At 36.3% G+C, this 22994-nt stretch overlaps 2 protein-coding genes across 2 annotated transcripts; both read right to left on the reverse strand.

The window, feature by feature from the left end:
- Nucleotides 1-1641: 1641 nt before the first annotated feature.
- On the reverse strand, nt 1642-2412 carry LOC108252581. Its single transcript, XM_017444675.2, has 2 exons — nt 2345-2412; nt 1642-2166 (listed from the first exon to the last, which is right to left on the reverse strand). Exon 2 carries the CDS (start codon nt 2164-2166, stop codon nt 1642-1644), a length of 525 nt encoding a protein of 174 aa, XP_017300164.1. The 5' UTR covers nt 2345-2412.
- Nucleotides 2272-17278, reverse strand: LOC103510671 (U3 small nucleolar ribonucleoprotein protein IMP4). The gene is made up of 3 exons (XM_017444672.2): nt 16442-17278; nt 9824-9826; nt 2272-2698 (listed from the first exon to the last, which is right to left on the reverse strand). The coding sequence occupies exons 1-3, from the start codon at nt 17180-17182 to the stop codon at nt 2498-2500; spliced, it is 945 nt and encodes a 314-aa protein (XP_017300161.1). The 5' UTR covers nt 17183-17278; the 3' UTR covers nt 2272-2497.
- Between the last annotated feature and the right edge of the window lie 5716 nt (nt 17279-22994).

Raw genomic sequence — 22994 nt, forward strand, 5'->3', positions numbered from 1 at the left:
TACGCATCCGTGGAAATGTTGGACAACGTTGAAAGTAGGTGAATACTTTCAAGAGACGAACTGGTCCAAATTTTCAAAATCGGGATTTTTTATTGATTAATTTATTCTCCAAGTCGGAGCAGTTTGCTAAGTATTCGGGCTTCAATAACTCATGATTAAATTTTATGGGAGGCGGGGTCCTTTAAATAACTGTTCATTAAATAACTCTCGAGAGCATTTTCATTCTTCATCGTCACTCGGAAAACATAATTAAAATCATCGAGTACATTGATCTGTGTAAAAAGGCTACATGTTTCTCTTTCGAAAGGTAATTTTAATATTTTTTATCCAGAAGAAAACCAGAAACATTGACACAGAAAATGAGCTCCAAAGCCTTTACTTCCAAAATCGACTTTTTCCAAATCCTCTCCTACCTATGATACAATGGAACATTTCATTTTATATTCGACTCGCCCTTCACTTGAAAATTCTCAAAGTAACTTTTCCATACAGAATTCGTCAACAGGAAAGTATGTTAATTATTTGGAGCTCAGCCCACGTACAAAGAGCTTTCACATGTTCTTGGAGAACTAAGTTGAAAATTTCCGAAGGGAAGAAGAGAAGTATTGACGAAATGAAATTAAATCCATCAAGTGAATTGAATGAGCTCCAACAAATTGATATTTATTCATTCGGGAAATGCGATAATTTAGGTATATGTAACTCTACAGCAGCTTTAATAAACTGAACATTTTTAGTACAAAATGTTCTAAAATGATCTTTATTTGTTAAAATATTGTGTCTTGCTCATTTTGTTTCTTAGTTTTTCAATTAAAATAATAATATTATTGGCAGTTTTCTATGTTAAAACAGAATACAGCTGAAGGGAGCACCTGTTAGCGTGTGGAATAAAAAATAAAATTTAGGTATAACTCTACAGCAGCTTTAATAAACTGAACATTTTTAGTATAAAATGTTCTAAAATGATCTTTATTTGGTAAAATATTGTGTCTTGCTCATTTTGTTTCTTAGTTTTTCAATGAAAATAATAATATTATTGGCAGTTTTCTATGTTAAAACAGAATACAGCTGAAGGGAGCACCTGTTAGCGTGTGGAATAAAAAATAAAAATACAGAAAATACATCGCATTAAGACATTCAGCATGCTTTAACATTCAATACATAACACGGAAGTTTAGCATGACAGTATTTTGTTTGGACTTACAATTAGGAAGTATTGCAATGACTATAGCAACAGGGACTATAATAGATATAGATAGCACCATGATATTAAATACAATTTAAGAGAGAAAGATATTTCTTTTCCAGAAAAAAAATGCTAAATTCCTCCCGATTTGGCCGTCATTTCTGTTTCGCACTGGCACACCACCTGAACAACTAAAGGGCGGTGATAGCAAGCCCTTCCATTTCATCGGGTGAAATAAGGGAAGAAAGCAGGAACGCACCTGCGCTCTTCCGCCCAACTTGGGACTTCTACCACCAGTGTCACAAAATACTTTTTATTTTCATTAATATTTTTTCTTCCTTCTTTTTTTTTTTAATGACCCAAATAAATTATCTTTTTTTTCTGTGTTTAATGAAATAATTGTTAAGACTTTTGACTCCCATTTATTTGTGTTCTGTTGGTTTTTACTATGATCATTAATTTTTATCACTCAACATTTTCAACTGAATTTTAAGGACATTAGCAAGTTTATCACAAGGTTCACTACTATGAATTTGCTCCGACAACTGATCTGAAAAATCTGTGATCAGGTTAGGTTCTTTAGAGTTGGCATACCACACAGAAACCTGAGGACTGCCACTCTTGTTTGAGTCCAAAATCTCAAATTTCTGAACTTTGTAAATTTTCTCTTTGATTTTCAATACATTGTTTATTTTTTGTACTATGATCAACTCATTAGCACTAGTGTGTAGCAAATAAAAGACTCTCACTGGGTCATGAAGAGCAAAAAACACTTTGATTACTTGAACATTGAAGTTATCTATATCAATACTATTAGTATCCTTTACAGTGTTGAGTTCAGAATCAATAATGAATTCAATCAGGTCACCATGTTTAGTACATGCAACAATTATAAACTGTTCATTATGGGTATAGTCTACAGAACAAAGAATTTCCTTCCAGTGAGAGGATGGAATGAATTTCTTGTGATATGAATCCATTTTATAACTAAAGGGTATCCTTTACAGTGTTGAGTTCAGAATCAATAATAAATTCAATCAGGTCACCATGTTTAGTACATGCAACAATTATGAACTGTTCATCATGGGTATAGTCTACAGAACAAAGAATTTCCTTCCAGTGAGAGGATGGAATGAATTTCTTGTGATATGAATCCATTTTATAACTAAAGAAATTGAAGACTTACAGACCTGAAGCATTTGCTTGAGGGAATACCTGATAAAAACCCAAAACAAGAGATCTCTATAGAATAATTTGCTTTCTACCATTAACACTGGTCACAAATACCTATTTACACAGAAATCTTACATTTCATACAAAGTCTGCATCATCTTCCTCAGCCCAACCATCTTCCTGGGACAAAAATCTTCTCTTGGCATTAGTGTTCATGTATGGCCTTAGTGCCCATTCAGTATCTGCTGCTTCTACAGTGTCCAAAGTTCCTAATTTGATTTCATACAATTTCAGTTGAAATCTGGGTCCTACTTCCTTGAGTTCAATATCCTTCCCATCCTGAACAGTGCCCATTCAGTATCTGCTGCTTCTACTGTGTCCAAAGTTCCTAATTTGATTTCATACAATTTCAGTTGAAATCTGGGTCCTACTTCCTTGAGTTCAATATCCTTCCCATCCTGAAATGATAACAAAATAAATCAGAATGTGCATACTTACAAACACCTGTACATAAATAGCAAACAAAACTTGAAAAAGAATGAGAAAGGCAAATTATTCTGGCCCAACATTTTGCTAAAAACAACAAAAACACTTGGAAAATATCTGGAGGATAAATAGCTATAAATAACTTAAATATTTAAAATCGTAAGAAGCACCATAGTCTTTGCAGCACTTTTACTACCAAGGTTTCACAATCAATAGTTTATAGGTATCACACTAATACAAAGTTATCTAATACTCACCCTTTTATAGTTATGATGTCTAAATGAAGTGCTCTCGCCTGGTAAACGGGAAGGTGCGCCGCTGTTAGCAACCAAATCTAGAAGACGCCGCAGTTCAGAAATTCGCTCATCTACCAAGCCGCTATCGCTATTAGAAATTTACGTTACCGCAAAGTCGTGAAATACATTGAACCGCTTCTGGGAGTTGAACTTCAGTCCCCCCCCCCTTAGAAGAAGGATAGGATAGGAGAAACCCGACTGTTCCGAGAACGATCATTATTTGCTTAGGATAAAGTTCGCCCTGGAGTGGAATAAAAAACAGAAGCTAACTAGGCTGACTACATGAGAATTAAATACACACATTCTCGTAAAGTAGTAGACACTTCACCTCAAACAATATTTTGTTCCTTCACGAAGCCAAAATTACGGTGTACCTACCCCACATAAGCCACCAGTGACTTGGATACCAACCACGATTGACGTTGCTCAACGTACCTCACTGATTTTTCTGACTTGCGAATTTTCAGCTTCGCGCAGAACTGACTCTATCAGGTAGACCTGACACCTGATAGTGAGTGGCTAGCCTAAGAAACATTCGGGCCGGTCGGCCGTCGAAAACAGAAACCAGTCTACCCATTTTGGTTTCTCAGAGGTTTTCATAGCTTTTGTTTTATCATGAAGCTATTTGTCATTTCAAAAGGCGATGGGGTGGGTGCTCCTTCTTGTTCTTGATGATTAAGCATAAAATTCCGATTAGGGTCGCCGAGTGCACATTCCGATTAGGGTCGCCAGAGCACGCGCCTTCGGAAACAAAATGAAAAGGACAAAGGAGAAATGAGAAATCCAAAGATAGATGAGAAATGGAAAAATAGATGAGGCAACGAGAAGATATATATTCGAACATGAATGAGAGAGCCAGAGAGCTGATGCAGCACATGCCTTGAAAAGGTCATAAAACACATGATTATCACCATTAGTATCATTATGAAATTATTCGCTCTAATGTGCTCTATGTACGGGGTGTTCGCTCTAATGTACTCTACGGGATGGACCGTGTGGAACTGTGGGAAATATGTCGAGAGGGTCATTAGGCTACCTGTTGGACAAAGTCAGTTATTTATTAGTGCCAAAGGGGAAAAGAAAAAGAGGACGCCCCAGACTTTTAATACTTCCAGGATGTGACCTGAGGAATGCTAAAACAAAAGAAAAAGAGGACGCCCCAGACTTTTAATACTTCCAGGATGTGACCTGAGGAATGCTAAAACGTCGTCTTGCAGATGAAGTTGATGGCAACGGACAGAGAACAATTCGGCTGTTTCGACCTCTCGACAAGACGATGCCTTTAGAAGATGATGATAAGTATGATGACCATCCTACTTGGCAAAGATCGAAGACGAAGCAAGAATTGGTATTGCTCCTCTAGCCTAGGAAGATTCTTGAATCTATGCCAGTTGATGACTGTCCTGTCCTAGAAGACTGATGAAAAATAAGAGGCTTTCTCTCAAGCCTTTATCACTTCTCGGAAACATGTTGAGGTTTAGCAATTTAAACATACCAAGTCCTGGAAGACTGATGAAAAATAAGAGGCTTTCTCTCAAGCCTTTATCACTTCTCGGAAACATGTTGAGGTTTAGCAATTTAAACATACCAAGTACAACGCTTCTCGTATCTTATAACCTCGTTAAGTCGGTACCAACGCTTCTCGGGAAAATGTTATAATCTATGCCACTTGGTGACTGTCCTGTCCTGGAAGACTGATGAAAAATAAGAGGCTTTCTCTCAAGCCTTTATCACTTCTCAGAAACACGTTGAGGTTTAGCAATTTTAACATACTAAGTACAACACTTCTCGTATCTTATAACCTCGTTAAGTCGGTACCAACGCTTCTCGGAAAAATGTTATCTGAACTTGAGAGCCTTTTAAGCTTACCTAAGCTTATAACGTTATGCACCTAATATTACAGGTACAAAATCAATATACCCTTCAAGAACCTGTCTATTTATTCTCACTTCTCAGAATTTTACGAGGTACTTTCTGCAGCATTCCGGAACATATCTCTTTCCTGATCTAATATTTCTCTCCTCGCTACCCTGACTGCTTTCACTTCCCACGATCCTCCAGCCTGCTTCATCTATCACTTTGCATCGAAAATGTTATCTGAACTTGAGAGCCTTTTAAGCTTACTTAAGCTTATAACGTTATGCACCTAATATTACAGGTACAAAATCAATATACCCTTTAAGAACCTGTCTATTTATTCTCACTTCTCAGAATTCCACGGGGTACTTTCTGCAGCATTCCGGAACATATCTTTTTCCTGATCTAATATTTCTCTCCTCGCTACCCTGACTGCTTTCACTTCCCACGATCCTCCAGCCTGCTTCATCTATCACTTTGCATCACACCATATTTTATATTTTTTTCTACGTGATATGACTTGAATGCCAGAGAAAACTGGAGCTAGCAGCTCTTAATGTGAAATCCTCCAGACAGGCTCGTAGTGTGTAGACTACGTGATATGACTTGAATGCCAAAGAAAACTGGAGCTAGAAGCTCTTAATGTGAAATCCTCCAGACAGGCTCGTAGTGTGTAGAGTTGTAGAGGTTTTGATAAGTCAGGAATACAGGGATATGGTAAATTCGAAAAAGAAATTAACCTTAAACAGAGGTTTTGATTAACAATCTAGTGTGAGACTTGTAGAGGTTTTGATAAATCAGGAATAGAGGGATGTGTTAAATCAAAAACCAAATTAATCTAAAACAGAGGCCTTGATTAACAATCAAGGATAAAGCGATATTTGAGGACTGTGAACATGAAAGGATGAAGTAACCAGGTAAAAGACAGGCATGCTTGCAGGTCAACTGTAGAGGCCAAAGCTTACAATAGACTGTAACTTCAGATGGGAAGGCAAAGTGACATATGTAAAACAGCAGATTTCCTGAGAAAGCTAAATATAACTAGGTACTCATAGAGTAGAAAATAACCCACTTCTTATTTTGATCATGCACAATATCAGTGTGTGTAGGCTTCATTATTGTCGGGTGTTCTTGGTATTCTGCCCTAATTTCATCCATCTCAAATTATCCTTTTCTTAATTTTTTCAACATACTATTTATTTTGTAGGTGGTTAATAGATGGGTACTATTTTTACCTCCAATGAAAGCAATTATATCAAACGAGCATTGGCACCCATTTCAATTATCGGTTCATACGTTACTGTTCAGTCTGCAATTGTTCCCTATATTAATCCATACGTTCTTCAAATTTTTGTAGATTATACAGAAAAAATGGAATGGACTAATTGGCGGCTATAAAACATTAAATAATCAATAAATTTTCAAAAGGATCACTCAAAATAAAGTTGCTATCACGCTTTCCACACGAGTTGACATAAACATACAAAACAAGTTAGCATTGGCACCCATTTCAAGTATCGGTTCATACGTTACTGTTCAGTCTGCAATTGTTCCCTATATTCATCCATACGTTCTTCAAATTTTAGTACATTATACAGAAAAAATGGAATGGACTAATTGGCGGCTATAAAACATTAAATAATCAATAAACAATAGAAAGTAAAAAAGTGGAATGACCAGCCACCTAGATGTTATCCAAATACGGCGCTTTATTTTGAGTGATCCTTTTGAAAATTTATTGATTATTTAATGTTTTATAGCCGCCAATTAGTCCATTCCATTTTTTCTGTATATCGTACTTGGATAACATCTGGGTGGCTGGTCATTCCACTTTTTTACTTTCTATTACCCTTACGTATAGGGAGCCTATACAAGGTAATGAGAAAGTATTGCAATCGGTCCAAATTTTTATTCAATAGAATCAAGTGTACAAAAAGAAAAAAAAATGGAGGGTAACATAAAAATTTATGGGGGCCATAACAGTTAAAAAGAATGGTTTTTTCGAAGGAATTGGTTGTTACATAAATATATTAACGAAGAATTATAATTGCGATAATATATCCTGGTCCAAACAAAAGGAACTTGATTAGTCCTATGGGACTTTTATCCCTAAATCTCCAAGGTATCCGTTGCTACCAAGTTCCTCTTTTGCACCTATTCCATTTCTTTTTATTTTACAGCTGAACTATGTACTTTCATGACTGCTTTAGCTGTACGGATGATAGTAAAGTAGATTGCTCAATGAGGTCAAATTCAATAAGAAAAAAGTAAAAATGTTACTACCAAGTTCCTCTTTTGCACCTATTCCATTTCTTTTTATTTTACAGCTGAACTACTTTCATGACTGCTTTAGCTGTACGGATGATAGTAAAGTAGATTGCTCAATGAGGTCAAATTCAATAAGAAAAAAGTAAAAATGTTTTCATAAAAATGTGTAGCGAAAAAAGACAAGAGAGGAAAAAAAAGAAAGCGTATTTTTTAATTAAATTATTATTAAAATAATATTCCATGAAAATCATTTTGAACTCCATTTTAAAGAGAGAGAGAGAGAGAGAGAGAGAGAGAGAGAGAAGGGGAAAAAAATCACTCCTCTCCTCATTTCTTCTACTTCTTCCATTATTATTATTTTATATTATTTTTTGTTCCCAATGATTTTATTTAATAACTGAGTTCCCTTCTTGAATTTTAAATATTTGGAAAGGTTACTTTTCCTACATTTTGATAGATAAGTTGATCATTTTTATTTTCAACAGTTACTCATCTTCTAATTGCTATCAATTTACTTTACTTTCATGACTGCTTTAGTTGTACGGATGATAGTAAAGTAGATTGCTCAATGAGGTCAAATTCAATAAGAAAAAAGTAAAAATGTTTTCATAAAAATGTGTAGCGAACACAGCTCCCCAACTGCAAGTGTGACCCCCAGATTACCGGCTGAATCACTCAAGAGGCAAAGAAAAGCTCGGGAAGCGTTTTAAAAATATTTTCCCCTCCGATTTTTTCCCCTTTTTTAGGGGAAAGGAAAAAGGGAAAGAAAATCTGTTTGCTTTTTCCTTCTCCTGAAGCCTTTGACACAAAGAGTGTCTCTATTTTCTCCCCCACTTGTTAGACCTTTAACTTTCCTCAGTCCCGGAATCCATACAGCTCCCCAACTGCAAGTGTGACCCCCAGATTACCGCCTGGATCACTCAAGAGGCAAAGAAAAGCTCGGGAAGCGTTTTAAAAATATTTTCCCCTCCGATTTTTTTCCCTTTTTTAGGGGAAAGAAAAACTGTTTGCTTTCTCCTTCTCCTGAAGCCTTTGACACAAAGAGTGTCTCTATTTTCTCCCCCACTTGTTAGACCTTTAACTTTCCTCAGTCCCGGAATCCAGAATCGAACAAGTTATCGATGGTAAATCTCTTTGAACTTCGTCAGGCTTTGTATTGGGACGTGCAGATTTTGAAATTCGAATTCCACTATCCGTTCAGGTCATGCTCCAGTCAACAATTACTTTGGTTAATATCTGGATGGGTGATTATCCGATTTTTACCAAATTGTTACAGTCGGCGTATAGTCGGTATGGTACTGGTGGGCCAATAAATGGTACACTTACCCTATTTCACATATCATACAGTGACTTGAACGACAGATGTGAATACTCCTATTTAATGGTTGAGGATGAGAATATATTTTTACCTACTTTTGACTGGAGCCTTCGCTTGCATGGAAACTTACCTTAATCCACCTTAATCCATCCAAAGTAAAAGTAGAACACTCTATTCTGTAGGATTTTGAAGAGATTAACACACCTAATAATAGTGCACTTTCTTGAGAGGGAGAGAGAGAGAGAGCGAGAGAGAAAGAGGGAGGGAGAGAGAGAGCGAGAGAGAAAGAGGGAGGGAGAGAAAGAGAGAGACAGCCGTTGGCTATAAGAAAAATCCAGGAAGTCGGTTGATACTATAAGCTCATAAGGGATTAAAAAGACTCTCTCTCTCTCTCTCTCTCTCTCTCTTTCTTTCTATTTCGATTCATCTATTCTTGGCAAGAACGGAGCATTTTTCAAAACTGAACGGGTTAGTATAGTTAACATTGTTCCGGCAGAGAGAGAGAGGAAGAAGTGAGGGAGCAAAGGAAAGAGGGAGGAGGAGAGAAATTTCTGCTGAGACAGGACAAAACTGCGTGAATAATTTATAAGATAAAAAAAAAAGCGGAAAAAAGGGCTTTTAGATCTTTTAAGAACAGAATCAAGATGGGACAATCTCGCTTTCATTTCTTCCAGCTTGGATTAGGTGGAGAGGTTTTTTCAACACCAACTTTTAATGATAATGCTAAATAATCGATGATAATTAATCAATTAAAATTAATCAATTAATTATCATCAATTTTGAACTTGAAAAAAAAAATAATCCAAATAACTACCTAATTTGTGCATTAATTTATCTCCAATTCCAAATTTTTGTCCGTCCCTTACCGTTTGCTATCACAATTAAACACACGTGATTTTTCGATTTAAACTCTTTTTCGCCCATTTAAATGAGGTCAAATGTGAATAAATTTTCATTACAAAGCGTATAGAAAGAGTGACAATTATTTCATGTAAATTTTCTCATATACCTATTACAGGGTATGACAAAATCCAACCTTATTTTATGAATATTTTTAGATATTCAGAATCAAGTAGATTCTACCAATCATGATTGAATAAAGGTCATTTCTTTTCTAGAACAACAACAATCGAAAATATTTAAAATCGTAAGAAGCACCATAGTCTTTGCAGCTTGGAAAGGTTTCACAATCAATAGTTTATAGGTATCACACTAATACAAAGTTATCTACCTAATAACAACCTCCAAGTTGAAACTTTGGACCCTCTAATCAGTGTTTGGAACTTTTGTTGTGATGCACTTTCTAGTGGTTTGCATTTCTGGTGTTTCACGAACTTTTCTGTTTACATTAAAAGTTATCAATCCCGGTCAGCAAATACTTCTAAAGAAATTTCTTTCAAAGGAATCGAAAGCTTTGATTTGATAACAATAAAATTCAGTTGAAGTTTTGGCACACAGCTTTCTCAGAAAAATTAATCTTACTATCTTCTTTAGGAACAGGGAACAAATATTTTAATATACTCATAACTCTCTGTCCCAGCTGAGTTTTAAAATTATGGAATACAAGATGAGGATATTGTTCAGACATTGTACCTAGATCTGGAATATCATGCCTCATGATCACATGAAAATTAATAAAGCTTATTTATGGTCACTGGAGTCAAACACTGGAAATTATCCCGAATAGATGAGAGATAGAAAACAACCAATACTTGAATGAATTACAACATAACCAGAGTCAATTCTAATTCAAATCCACGATATACGATATCTACGAGAATCAGGCAGCCCACCAATAAGATGAAACCTGGAAAAAAAAATCCAAGATAAACCAATGCTTCCGCGACTTTCTTGGGTCGACTTTTAAAAAACCAGAAATGGGCCACGATGAATAAAAAAAAAAAATCCCCAACTCAAAAAATTCAAAAGAATATTTCCACTACCGCCACCTCATCGAAGGGAAACAAAGTACTCCCATCACAAATGAGGCTTTTCTTCTAATCAAAAACACTCGACTTTAGCGGTAACTCAGCCGTGGTACCCACAATCGAGAGAAAATGCCTCCCTGTGCAATCAGCACAATAGAAAGTGACAGCGAGAGGGTTAAAAATTAATAAAGCTTATTTATGGTCACTGGAGTCAAACACTTGAAATTATCCCGAATAGTTGAGAGATAGAAAACAACCAATACTTGAATGAATAACAACATAACCAGAGTCAATTCAAATTCAAATCCACGATATACGATATCTACGAGAATCAGACAGCCCACCAATAAGATGAAACCTGGGGTAAAAAAATCCAAGATAAACCAATGCTTCCGCGACTTTCTTGGGTCGACTTTTAAGTAAAACCAGAAATGGGCCACGATGAATAAAAAAAATCCCCAACCCAAAAAATTCAAAAGAATGTTTCCACTACCGCCACCTCATCGAAGGGAAACAAAGTACTCCCATCACAAATGAGGCTTTTCTTCTAATCAAAAACACTCGACTTTAGCGGTAACTCAGCCGTGGTAGTGGTACCCACAATCGAGAGAAAATGCCTCCCTGTGCAATCAGCACAATAGAAAGTGACAGCGAGAGGGTTTTCGTCAAACAAAACGTAGTGTTCCCTTCACAAATGAGGCTTTTCTTCTAATCAAAAACACTCGACTTTAGCGGTAACTCAGCCGTGGTACCCACAAACGAGAGAAAATGCCTCCCTGTGCAATCAGCACAATAGAAAGTGACAGCGAGAGGGTTTTCGTCAAACGAAACGTTTTGCTGAAATTTTCAAATTAAGCTCGTGTGGTTAAACCAAAGGCCAGGACAAGTGACAGGAGAAATCTCTCTCCTTTGGGAGATAAGAGAGGGGAGGACGAGAGAAAGGGCGAGAGAAGAGGGAGGGAGAACGGGGCATTCCATACTCCATAATGAAACTTTGTGTAACCAGAGACAATTATCTACCTCACTCGGAGATTGTCCTCTTCTTTTTCTTCTGTTCCTTTATCTTCTTCTTTCCTCTCCCTTTCTCCTGTTCTCATCAGCCTGTAAACCAAAGAGACTGTATACGAGAATCAGGCAGCCCACCAATAAGATGAAACCTGGAAAAAAAATCCAAGATAAACCAATGCTTCCGCGACTTTCTTGGGTCGACTTTTAAGTAAAACCAGAAATGGGCCACAATGAATAAAAAAAAAAATCCCCAACTCAAAAAATTCAAAAGAATATTTCCACTACCGCCACCTAATCGAGGGGAAACAAAGTACTCCCATCACAAATGAGGCTTTTCTTCTAATCAAAAACACTCGACCTTAGCGGTAACTCAGCCGTGGTACCCACAATCGAGAGAAAATGCCTCCCTGTGCAATCAGCACAATAGAAAGTGACAGCGAGAGGGTTTTCATCAAACAAAACGTTTTGCTGAAATTTTCAAATTAAGCTCGTGTGGTTAAACCATAGGCCAGGACAAGTGACAGGAGAAATCTCTCTCCTTTGGGAGATAAGAGAGGGGAGGACGAGCTAAAGAGAGAAAGGGCGAGATAAGAGAGGGGAGGGAGAGATAAAAGAGAGAAAGGGCGAGATAAGAGGGAGGGAGAAGGGAGCATTCCATACTCCATAATGAAACTTTGTGTAACCAGAGACAATTATCTACCTCACTCGGAGATTGTCTGTCCTCTTCTTTTTCTTCTGTTCCTTTATCTTCTTCTTCTTCTTTCCTCTCCCTTTCTCCTGTTCTCATCAGCCTGTAAACCAAAGAGGCTGTGTTTAATTCGTGGTCACTCTTGATAAACCTCAGAAGTACATAAGCCAGGCTTGGATGACAACTTGAGAAGTGCATTGTTTTCTATGCATAACCTAAGTCTAGATTACCCATGCCTATCATTAGCCAGGTTTTGGGAGATAAGAGAGGGGAGGGAGAGATAAAAGAGAGAAAGGGCGAGATAAGAGGGAGGGAGAACGGGGCATTCCATACTCCGTAATGAAACTTTGTGTAACCAGAGACAATTATCTACCTCACTCGGAGATTGTCTGTCCTCTTCTTTTTCTTCTGTTCCTTTATCTTCTTGACAATTATCTACCTCACTCGGAGATTGTCTGTCCTCTTCTTTTTCTTCTGTTCGTTTATCTTCTTCTTTCCTCTCCCTTTCTCCTGTTCTCATCAGCCTGTAAACCAAAGAGACTGTGTTTAATTCGTGGTCACTCTTGATACGGTCACTCTTGGTAAACCTCAGACGTACATAAGCCAGGCTTGGATGACAACTTGAGAAGTGCATTGTTTTCTATGCATAACCTAAGTCTGGATTACCCATGCCTATCATTAGCCAGGCCTACAATGTTATTGTTTCTTAGGACACGTGGGGTCCTTATAGCAAGAGGATGAGGAGAGAACTCTTGATAAACCTCAGAAGTACGTAAGCCAGGCTTGGATGACAACTTGAGAAGTGCATTGTTTTCTATGCATAACCTAAGTCTAGATTACCCATGCCTATCATTAGCCAGGCCTACAATGTTATTGTTTCTTAGGACACGTGGGGTCCTTATAGCAAGAGGATGAGGAGAGAGCTAGAAGAGAGTGACAGATATATTATTTCCACTTGCACACGAGGACACTTGAGTACGATAGGGTGGCGCGCGCGCTCTCTCCCTCTCTCTCTCTCTCTCAAACACACATACATAATATATTTACTATCCATTTATCTATATATCCAGCTTTCCCCATTTTCTATTCTATTTATTATATTTTCTCATCTCTCTCTTCAAGCCATCTTCACACACATACGTAATCAGTAATCAGTTTCTCACATTTTATCAACTACTCGTAGTTTACCATGTGTTAACACAGCACTTAATTCTTGAGTATTCCGTGATTGCCACAGAGGTAATGTAAAATCAGTGTCGTACCTAAGCTCAAGTTATGGGGAGAATTGGAATTATTTTTTCTTTTTACTTTTTAGATTAAAAAATAGTAAAAAAAATCGGTCTAAATACCAAGAAACTATGGGATTACCTATAGGTAGGTATACCTAGGTACCTACTTTTTGTTTTAATTTTGTTTAATTTTTGATTATTAAATAGGTAGATGTAAAGTAAAAATGACGGATTTGTTTTCATTTTATTTTTTGTAGGTAGGTAGGGGTAGGTACATTTTTTTTTTTTTTTTTACTTTTTTAGAACTCACCTCTTTTGCAGCATGAAAAAAACCGTCTGATCCAAGATCCAAGATTGTATTCCGATTTTCCGATGACCAACAGATTGCCAGTTTTAGCACCCAAAGAAACACGAATATTTCAAATCTCATCTGTGAATTCTTAAAGTGCCAAACCTTGCAAAATCTGATCTTGCTTGTTAGGAAGTCCGCTCCGCTGGTTTACAGGTGAGTAGCTAAAATAGGTAGATACCTTCCTATTTTAGGTTGAACCATAACGTATACATATTATGGCTGAACAAAAGTAAAGGCCCGTTCCATTTGTCGTGAGTTTGATCCGATTTTTTTTTTTTTTTTTTTTTTTTTTTTTACGCCAGAATTGTTGGCTGAAAAAAAGAAAAGGCCCGTTCCATTTTTCGTGGGTTTGATCCGTTTTTTTTTTTTTTTTTTTTTTTTTTTTTTGAACGACAGAAGTGGGAACGGGCTTCAAGAAGTACCTAGGTAGGTACCTAATTTGTCTTGGAAGACGGATACGGTTAGCGGTTAGCTCAGTGGTAACGCCCTTGCTTACCAAGCAGAAGGTCCCGGGTTCGTTGCTCACCATCGACAAAAATTTGTACCTATTCTTTTTTTCGATTGTAATCATTTCAACGGGTTACTTTCTGATGGTCTCGTGTTGACCCAGCAACTAAATGGGAAGTATTGTGTCTCTTCCAGCTTCCAGCCCATTTGATGAGAGGAATATTACGGGATGGGCATGCTACGACACAGACCACACGAGTCTAATGTAGCACTTGATCCATTGCTACGAAATAAAAACGGTGAAACACCTCGATATACCGATACACTTCGGTAAGTACTTAGCTAAAGCTACCCAGTACCCACCTATAGTAAACCTTGGTAGGTTGGTAGGTACCTAGTTAAAATAAATACATAAGTATGGCAAAACGCGTAGATTTGAGTAGGGTACAAATCCCATCTTTATGTGTTTAGGTACCTAGGTACCTACCTTACTTACCCACCTCGTAAAAGAAAGACGAGATTTTCGGTTAGGTGCCAATGGCCAGTACCCAGTAGGTACTTATAGCCTATAGGTCTAGTTACAAGACGTTAACTGTATCATTAGTTTTCTAAATGCGACAGTGTTCAAAGTTTAACACCGTTGTACGTGGTTGGTATCTGGACGGGTGATTGTACGGGATAACTTGCTATTTCGAAGTATGTAGGTACTCGTAAGGAGAACGCTGACAAATTTTGACTTAGCGGGGCAAAGGGCTGCCGCGCTCCTTAATAACTCGAGGAGGTGCTAGCCGAGAGCAGAATCAGAAAGATTTTGAAGGACGCGTGAGGAAAATAGGACCCGAAAATTAGCCAAGTACTGTCTATGAGTAAATAGGTAAATGTCAGCACGTGATTACATACCTATAGTATGTCAAAGATACCTATACCCAAATAATGCCCACAGTAATTTACTTAGGTTTACCTAATGAAGAATACGTTTTAGATAGGTGGGTATAAATACCCAGTTTCCCAGATAATAAATAATTATTTTCACTAAATCCAAAAGTTTTGAAAATTACCACTGCGATTAAAAAAAAAAAAAAAATCTGATCAGAACTCGGAAATTTAGCAGCACTTTTTTTAATAAAGAAAGTAGGTAGATAACTAAGCAGTTAATTTTAAAAATAAATTTGAAACAATAAAAAATAATAAAATCTTTTCCATGCTGAGGTTTTTTATTGCCCTTTCTCCAGCATAAACTGACGAAAATACCTTCCACGTAGTCTCAGTCCCTTCCCCCATTTGTTGTGGGGTTGTTTTTTTAATGACGAAAAAAATATTAATGATAAAATCAATTCTTTTATAGGCAAAAAAAGAGTTACACACCTTCAAGCTTTCTAGCTTCCTCTATTCTGAACTGAACTTTAATTCTTCAAGTTAGCTTTTTTTATATTTTCCGTACATAAGGGTAGATATGTGTGCATGTGCCTGGGCTATGTTAAAAGAAAACTATATCTACAGTAATACTAGCTGAGGTTGGAATAGCATAAGTTTGTTTGTTGTTGCCTAGCAACAATCAACAAAGGTACCTGTACAGATACTCGTATAATGAATGTTTTGCATAATAAGAGAATTTATACTGCAGATGGGAATATTTTACTATTTATACTTATTTGGTCATTTTTCAATATACAAGGTACCTAACCTCTAGTTACGTAGGGAGACAGGTACAAAGTACCTACATTCTTATTTATGTAGGCACATAAAAATAATGATTTGTAGGGTGCTTCTAATATGAACGCTTGGCAGATAGAGATTTTCCAATTTTCCCTACATAAAAACGTCAGAACGTGGTTTGGTTTTGAAAACAGCTGAACTGATCCGGATCGTCACAAACAAAGTGAGAATAGACATAGTGGGCAACTTTCCAAATTGATATACCATCTGCTGTAGAATTTCAAAGACCAGCTACCTACTGCTTATTAGAACTACTAAAATTATAACTTACCGTGTCTCTGTAGTAGGTACAATGGTTAAAATATGCTCTCGCCTGGTAAACGGGAAGGTGCGCCGCTGTTAGCAACCAAATCTGTTAGCCGCAGTTCAGGAATTCGCTCATCTACCAATTTAAAATCGTAAGAAGCACCATAGTCTTTGCAGCTTGGAAAGGTTTCACAATCAATAGTTTATAGGTATCACACTAATACAAAGTTATCTAATACTCACCCTTTTATAGTTATGATGTCTAAATGAAATGTAATCATCATGATTAGCAAAAGTAACAATCCTTTTACTATCTTCTTTAGGAACAGGGAACAAATATTTCAATATACTCATCACTCTCTGTCCTAGCTGAGTTTTAAAATTATGGAATACAAGATGAGGATATTGTTCAGACATTGTACCTAGATCTGGAATATCATGCCTCATGATCACATCTGACATTGTAAAGTATGCTGTAGGTCCATACGGCAAATGACAAATAACCAAAGTGTCGGGAATACCTCTGTGTTCATGAACCACAATAAAATCTGTCACATCATTAGCTCTGCAGGCATGTATCAACTGCTTCATCTCATAGTTTCCTCTGTTCATACGTTGAGAGTTTGGAAAAATCAAACGTAACTCTTTGACAAACATTTTGAGTCGTGAGCTTGGATCTCGTGAGGTGGTAATCATTATTTTAGGATCTTCAATCCCTGCCCATCTATACTCATCATCTTGATGTGTCAACCCACCTCCACTTGTTTCAGTCCCAATTGAGACAGCTAGCTCTGGACCCTCATCTTCCCAGTCAAGCTTTCTCTGAAGTGAGAGTGCCTGATTCTTCAGGTCTGTTGGAATTTTCTTGTTCCCATCTAAACTTTTACGTAGCCTATCTTTCTTTTCTTGGATAGCTCGTTGTTTTTCTTCTAAGGATTTTCTATAGAGATACTCACGTCTAAGCCTTGCTTGTCTTCTCAACATGATGACTGAATTCAGACTGATTAGTAAGACTTCAGAGTTTGAATATGCAGTCCTCAGGGAATCAGTGTTTTCTTCAGAAATGTGATTCTTTGAACATTATTCTCTTGCTTGTCTTCTCAACATGATGACTGATTAGAAAGACTTCAGAGTTTGGATATGCAGTCCTCAGGGAATCAGTGTTTTCTTCAGAAATGTGATTCTTTGAACATTATTCAATAGAGCAAATAAATAGGTGTAAACTTGATTCAGTTGATTATTTGGTAAATTATTTTTTAAATATTATACCTAATATTAATAAATTCATTTCCTCTTCACTTTACTGTTACTGGAAACAAAAAAAAATAATTTTGAAATTTTTGAATTAAGCACGTGGGTTTGTTTATGTTGAAAAAACAAGTTGCAAACCTCAACGCTTCACAAGTTCACACACAGGAATTTAGCTAAAAACACCGGTGGCGCAAAAGTTGAGTCAGGGTGTGTTTATGAACAGGGCTGAGATGAGCTCGGATGACGTGAGATAGCTGTCCCGGCGGCAATTTTTAAAATTCATTTTATATGCTATGGGTATCTGAAGGAAAAAATCTGAATTCCCCCAAGTTCCTTCTAATGTCTAATCCTTCTTGATGTTGTTACCTTACTCTCATTCTCACGCAAGCTTCTGTGACGCCCTGTGCATTTCCATATTTTCTTTTCCTTTCCAGTCCACCATTTTGAATTTATTGAACAAACTTTTCTCTTCCTTCTCCGAATGTTTTGTTTCATTAGAGTTTTATTTTTCAAGCATTTTTTTCTTTATTCATAGCAAAAAGTACCTCGCCTACCTTTGTATATTCGAAATAAGATACTGAAAACAGGTTACAGGGTGTTGAGACAATCTCACAGTCGGGACTATTTGGGAATAGTCATGAGAACGTGAGTAAGGCACCTGTAAAATATGGCTGATGGAATTTGCAAATACCACATCGTCTAAAACCAATGTTTAGATAACCCCAAAAAGCAAGGAAAACAATTAAAAATTACAACCACCAACCCTTAAAGCTCTATTTTCATGATATTAAATTCTCTGAAGGTGTGTCCAAACATAAACATAGTGGACCAGGCGTGGTGCAATAGTCCTAAACTAAAAATGGACGCGGCACACAAGGGATCGGAAGAGACCGCCTTAACGTAATAATAAATAGTCGACCAGCCGTCTATCGACGATTCACAATGAATTCACATCGATCGACGGCCGTCGACTATGTTTGGACACACCTTAATAGATGAGGATAAAATTTTATACTTCGGCAGGGATTACACCCGCGCCTTCCGCTTTACCAGGCGAGCGCCATCACTAAGCTAAGAAAGACGAGGGGAGGAATGAGATAATGAGAATTCAATTTTGAACTCGGACTGAAAATTCGAATTTCAGTGCCACTCCGTGGTTGTGTCCAATAGAAAAGCAAATACTCATTTCATCGAAAAGAACAATTTTTCATTTCGTTTTGCCTTTTCAATCCATTCGTATAAGAAGTGTCAAACGCGTCGTAATATATTACCTATCTTTTTCATCGCTATTGATTGTCTTTGAGCAATCAGTGGCGAGGGAACATGAAGGAGCTTACAATCGTATCCTCTACAAAAATAAGTAGACATGTATACGTACAGTACACTAGGTATACCTACATTCCTTTTAAAAGTGCAGTTTGGGTGTTGAGCTTCTTTTGGAAAATCCTACCAAGAATAGTAGTTAGAGCCTTCCTTAGTAGCGTGAGGAGAGCTCTCTTCTGGTAAGTGAGAGGATGTGGGTTCGAATCCTAACTAAGCACTTTTCAATATCCTCCGTTTTGCCTTTTCAATCCATTCGTATAAGAGGTGTCAAACGAGTCGTAATATATTACCTATCTTTTTCATCGCTATTGATTGTCTTTGAGCAATCAGTGGCGAGGGAACATGAGGGAGCTTACGATCGTATCCTCTTCAAAAATAGTAGACATTTACGTATACGTACAGTACACTAGGTACCTATGTACATTCCTTTTAAAAGTGCAGTTTGGGTGTTGAGCTTCTTTTGGAAAATCCTACCAAGAATAGAAGTTATAGCCTTCCTTAGTAGCGTGAGGAGAGCTCTCTTCTGGTAAGTGAGAGGATGTGGGTTCGAATCCTAACTAAGCACTTTTCAATATCCTATTTCATTAGGTAATCTCTGATGAACGTGAGCTTTATTTGAGGAAAATAATTTAGATCCCTACCGAAAAATCCCGAAATTGAATGGTAAAAATATTACAACATCATGAACTTTAAAGAGTACATGTACTTAAAATCGACAACTTCAAACGAAGTATTTATACATTTGTAGTCTTTGCTGGGATTTACACTTGAATTTTTTGGCCAAAAGTCCTGAAGAGTGTTGGTTTCTCGGGCTACCAGCCTGGGGTAGCCCCTCAGGTTTCGAGAGGGTTGAGGGACACTTCATTACACCCACTTTATTATAGCGTCTATTCACTTGAAATAGACAGCTCACCTCGTTACCTACACACACTTAAACCATTATTATCACTTACTTCCTCCCTTCTTGTTACGAATTCAAGAGTTTACTTTACCCCTACAGGTTGGGTGATGACAAGTCTACAGGAAACTATGTGAAAGAACAAACGTGTCTAATAATTTACAATTTTATTTCTTTTATTAACTAGGTAGGTGACCTATGTTTGCAGACGGCTTCGATAATTATTGATGATCACAAGTGTCCGCGGGCCGGACCTCGAGAAATGTACGGTTCGGCCGCTATTTACCGTCAAATCTTTGAAAAAGCTCAAATAGGAAAATTCACTTCTGTTGGAACAAAAAGCGCGGATTCAGTGATAAAAAAAAATACGTAGGTATTAATGAAAATATAATTAATTATCCTACTGAATCGAAAACTCGAAGAAACAGTTGTGTATGTATCATCTTTTGAAGGTACGAATATGTGTGTGGAAAACTTGCATCGTTTAAAAAGCACAACTCTTCTTCAACATTTCCAAGAGAAAACCTTAAAATTTCGTGGATAGCCTTTTAACTCACTCCGTGTCTAGGGTAAAAACATGATATTTCGCCCTAGGCCAATTCCCATGAGACCACAGTGTGAATTTGTATGTATAAAAAAAAATAATAATAAAAAAAATAAAAAAAAAGTACAAAATCACTGAAAATAAGGAATCAGTCAAAGGAAGCACCATGAAACACCAATCAAATAAAAACCAATCAACATAGTCGTTTGTATTCCCTTCAATTATAATAAATAAATAATTTACTTAACTAGAAATATTTATGTACACACATTTTTGTCTCGGAAAAGTAAATCAATAAAAAAAAAAAGTTAAAAAAACAGTTTATAATGGTGTAATACAAAAATCTATATCAGGGCATACTGAAATGACTTTTACAAAATTAATATTCGTCAGTCAGTAATAGCCCAATTCTCTCACACTTCTTCCTTCTATTTGTTTGGCTGAATTTAGCTTAGTTAAGCTGAATGAACGAGGCCAAAACAGGCAAAAATCCTTTAAGTTCACCGAATTTGAGAGTATAAATTCCGTACCCTATTGGTAATTTAATTCATAATAAATACTAGGGTGTATATTAGATATTACTTACATAATAATAGAAGTTTGGAAAATACAATAGAAAAAAAAAAATCGACTATATGGTTCCCTACAATTTCTATTTTTCTATTGATCCTCATTAGCAAGAATAGTTTCGATGGTTATGCATTCATTAGTAAAAACTTGAAACTTGTCCAATATTATTAGCTACAATAATATGTATGTAAAACGGAGCATAATAGAGAGAGCCCAGATTTGAGGACAAAGTCCTAGGCTAATCCATTATCAAACTTGCCCTATGTGGTTCCCTACAATTTCTATTTTTCTATCGATCCTCATTAGCAGGAATAGTTTTGATGTTTATGCATTCATTAATAAAAACTTAAAACTTGTCCAATATTATTACCTACAATAATATGTATGTAAAACGGAGCATAATAGAGAGAGCCCAGATTTGAGGACAAAGTCCTAGGCTAATCCATTATCAAACTTGCTTCTATGTGGTTCCCTACAATTTCTATTTTTCTATTGATCCTCATTAGCAGGAATAGTTTTGATGTTTATGCATTCATTAGTAAAAACTTAAAACTTGTCCAATATTATTAGCTACAATAATATGTATGTAAAACGGAGCATAATAGAGAGAGCCCAGATTTGAGTACAAAGTCCTAGGCTAATCCATTATCAAACTTGCTGATTACATTGTCCTGTCCTGTTTATCCATTTCTCTCTTAAATGATTTTAATAATAGGAAAATCTCTATCTGCCAAGCGTTCATATTAGAAGCACCCTACAAATCATTATTTTTATGTACCTACATAAATAAGAATGTAGGTACTTTGTACCTGTCTCCCTACGTACTAGAGGTTAGGTACCTCGTATATTGAAAAATGACCAAATAAGTATAAATAGTAAAATATTCCCATCTGCAGTATAAATTCTCTTATTATGCAAAACATTCATTATACGAGTATCTGTACAGGTACCTTTGTTGATTGTTGCTAGGCAACAACAAACAAACTTATGCTATTCCAACCTCAGCTAGTATTACTGTAGATATAGTTTTCTTTTAACATAGCCCAGGCACATGCACACATATCTACCCTTATGTACGGAAAATATAAAAAAAGCTAACTTGGAGGAAAATCTCTATCTGCCAAGCGTTCATATTAGAAGCACCCTACAAATAACTATTTTTATGTACCTACATAAATAAGAATGTAGGTACTTTGTACCTGTCTCCCTACGTAACTAGAGGTTAGGTACCTTGTATATTGAAAAATGACCAAATAAGTATAAATAGTAAAATATTCCCATCTGCAGTATAAATTCTCTTATTATGCAAAACATTCATTATATTTTAATAAATCTATTAATCTAAATTAATTTGTTGTGTTTTCCAGGATGATCAGTTCTCTGATTGAAAGTCATTGAATGACCACATTATGGAGCTCAGCTTTTGTACATAAGAAAATAATTCAACTTCAGATCAAATCATACAGTAAAAAGAAACAAGACTGTAACATGAGTCAATGATAGTATTTAAGTATCTAATTATTTGAGGCAACCCACCGTATTGATAAGTGTTGATATTTTGTTGTTGAACATACTGAAGGATTAGAGTTTGATATACAGAAAGGGAGAAACACCCACTCATAGACATATCCTTGGGTGCAAGAGTTTCAATTTAAGTATCTAACTATTTGAGGCAACCCACCGTATTGATAAGTGTTGATATTTTTTTGTTGAACATACTGAAGGATTAGAGTTTGATATACAGAAAGGGAGAAACACCCACTCATAGACATATCCTTGGGTGCAAGAGTTTCAAAGGTAGGTTACTACCATTATTGCTTTTCTTCATCTACTTAAAGAAGTTGAATTCCCTTTGGGGGAAAAAGTATTTTTTGAGAAAGTAGGTAATTCAAAGGATGAATTTGTAGAGACAAATACCTACCAAATGACAAAAAATAAATAAATAAATAAAATAATAATAATTTTCGATTTTTTTTTTTCTATTGTATTTTCCAAACTTCTATTATTATGTAAGTAATATCTAATATACACCCTAGTATTTATTATGAATTAAATTACCAATAGGGTACGGAATTTATACTCTCAAATTCGGTGAACTTAAAGGATTTTTGCCTGTTTTGGCCTCGTTCATTCAGCTTAACTAAGCTAAATTCAGCCAAACAAATAGAAGGAAGAAGTGTGAGAGAATTGGGCTATTACTGACTGACGAA

The sequence above is a fragment of the Diaphorina citri genome, unplaced genomic scaffold (genome assembly GCF_000475195.1).
Source record: "Diaphorina citri unplaced genomic scaffold, Diaci psyllid genome assembly version 1.1 scaffold631, whole genome shotgun sequence".
NCBI lineage: Eukaryota > Metazoa > Arthropoda > Insecta > Hemiptera > Psyllidae > Diaphorina > Diaphorina citri.

Bases quoted from the DNA above. Each gene is read 5' to 3' on its own strand.
- LOC103510671 (XM_017444672.2), bottom strand. From the start codon at position 17,182: ATGTTGAGAAGACAAGCAAGGCTTAGACGTGAGTATCTCTATAGAAAA.
- LOC108252581 (XM_017444675.2), bottom strand. From the start codon at position 2,166: ATGGATTCATATCACAAGAAATTCATTCCATCCTCTCACTGGAAGGAA.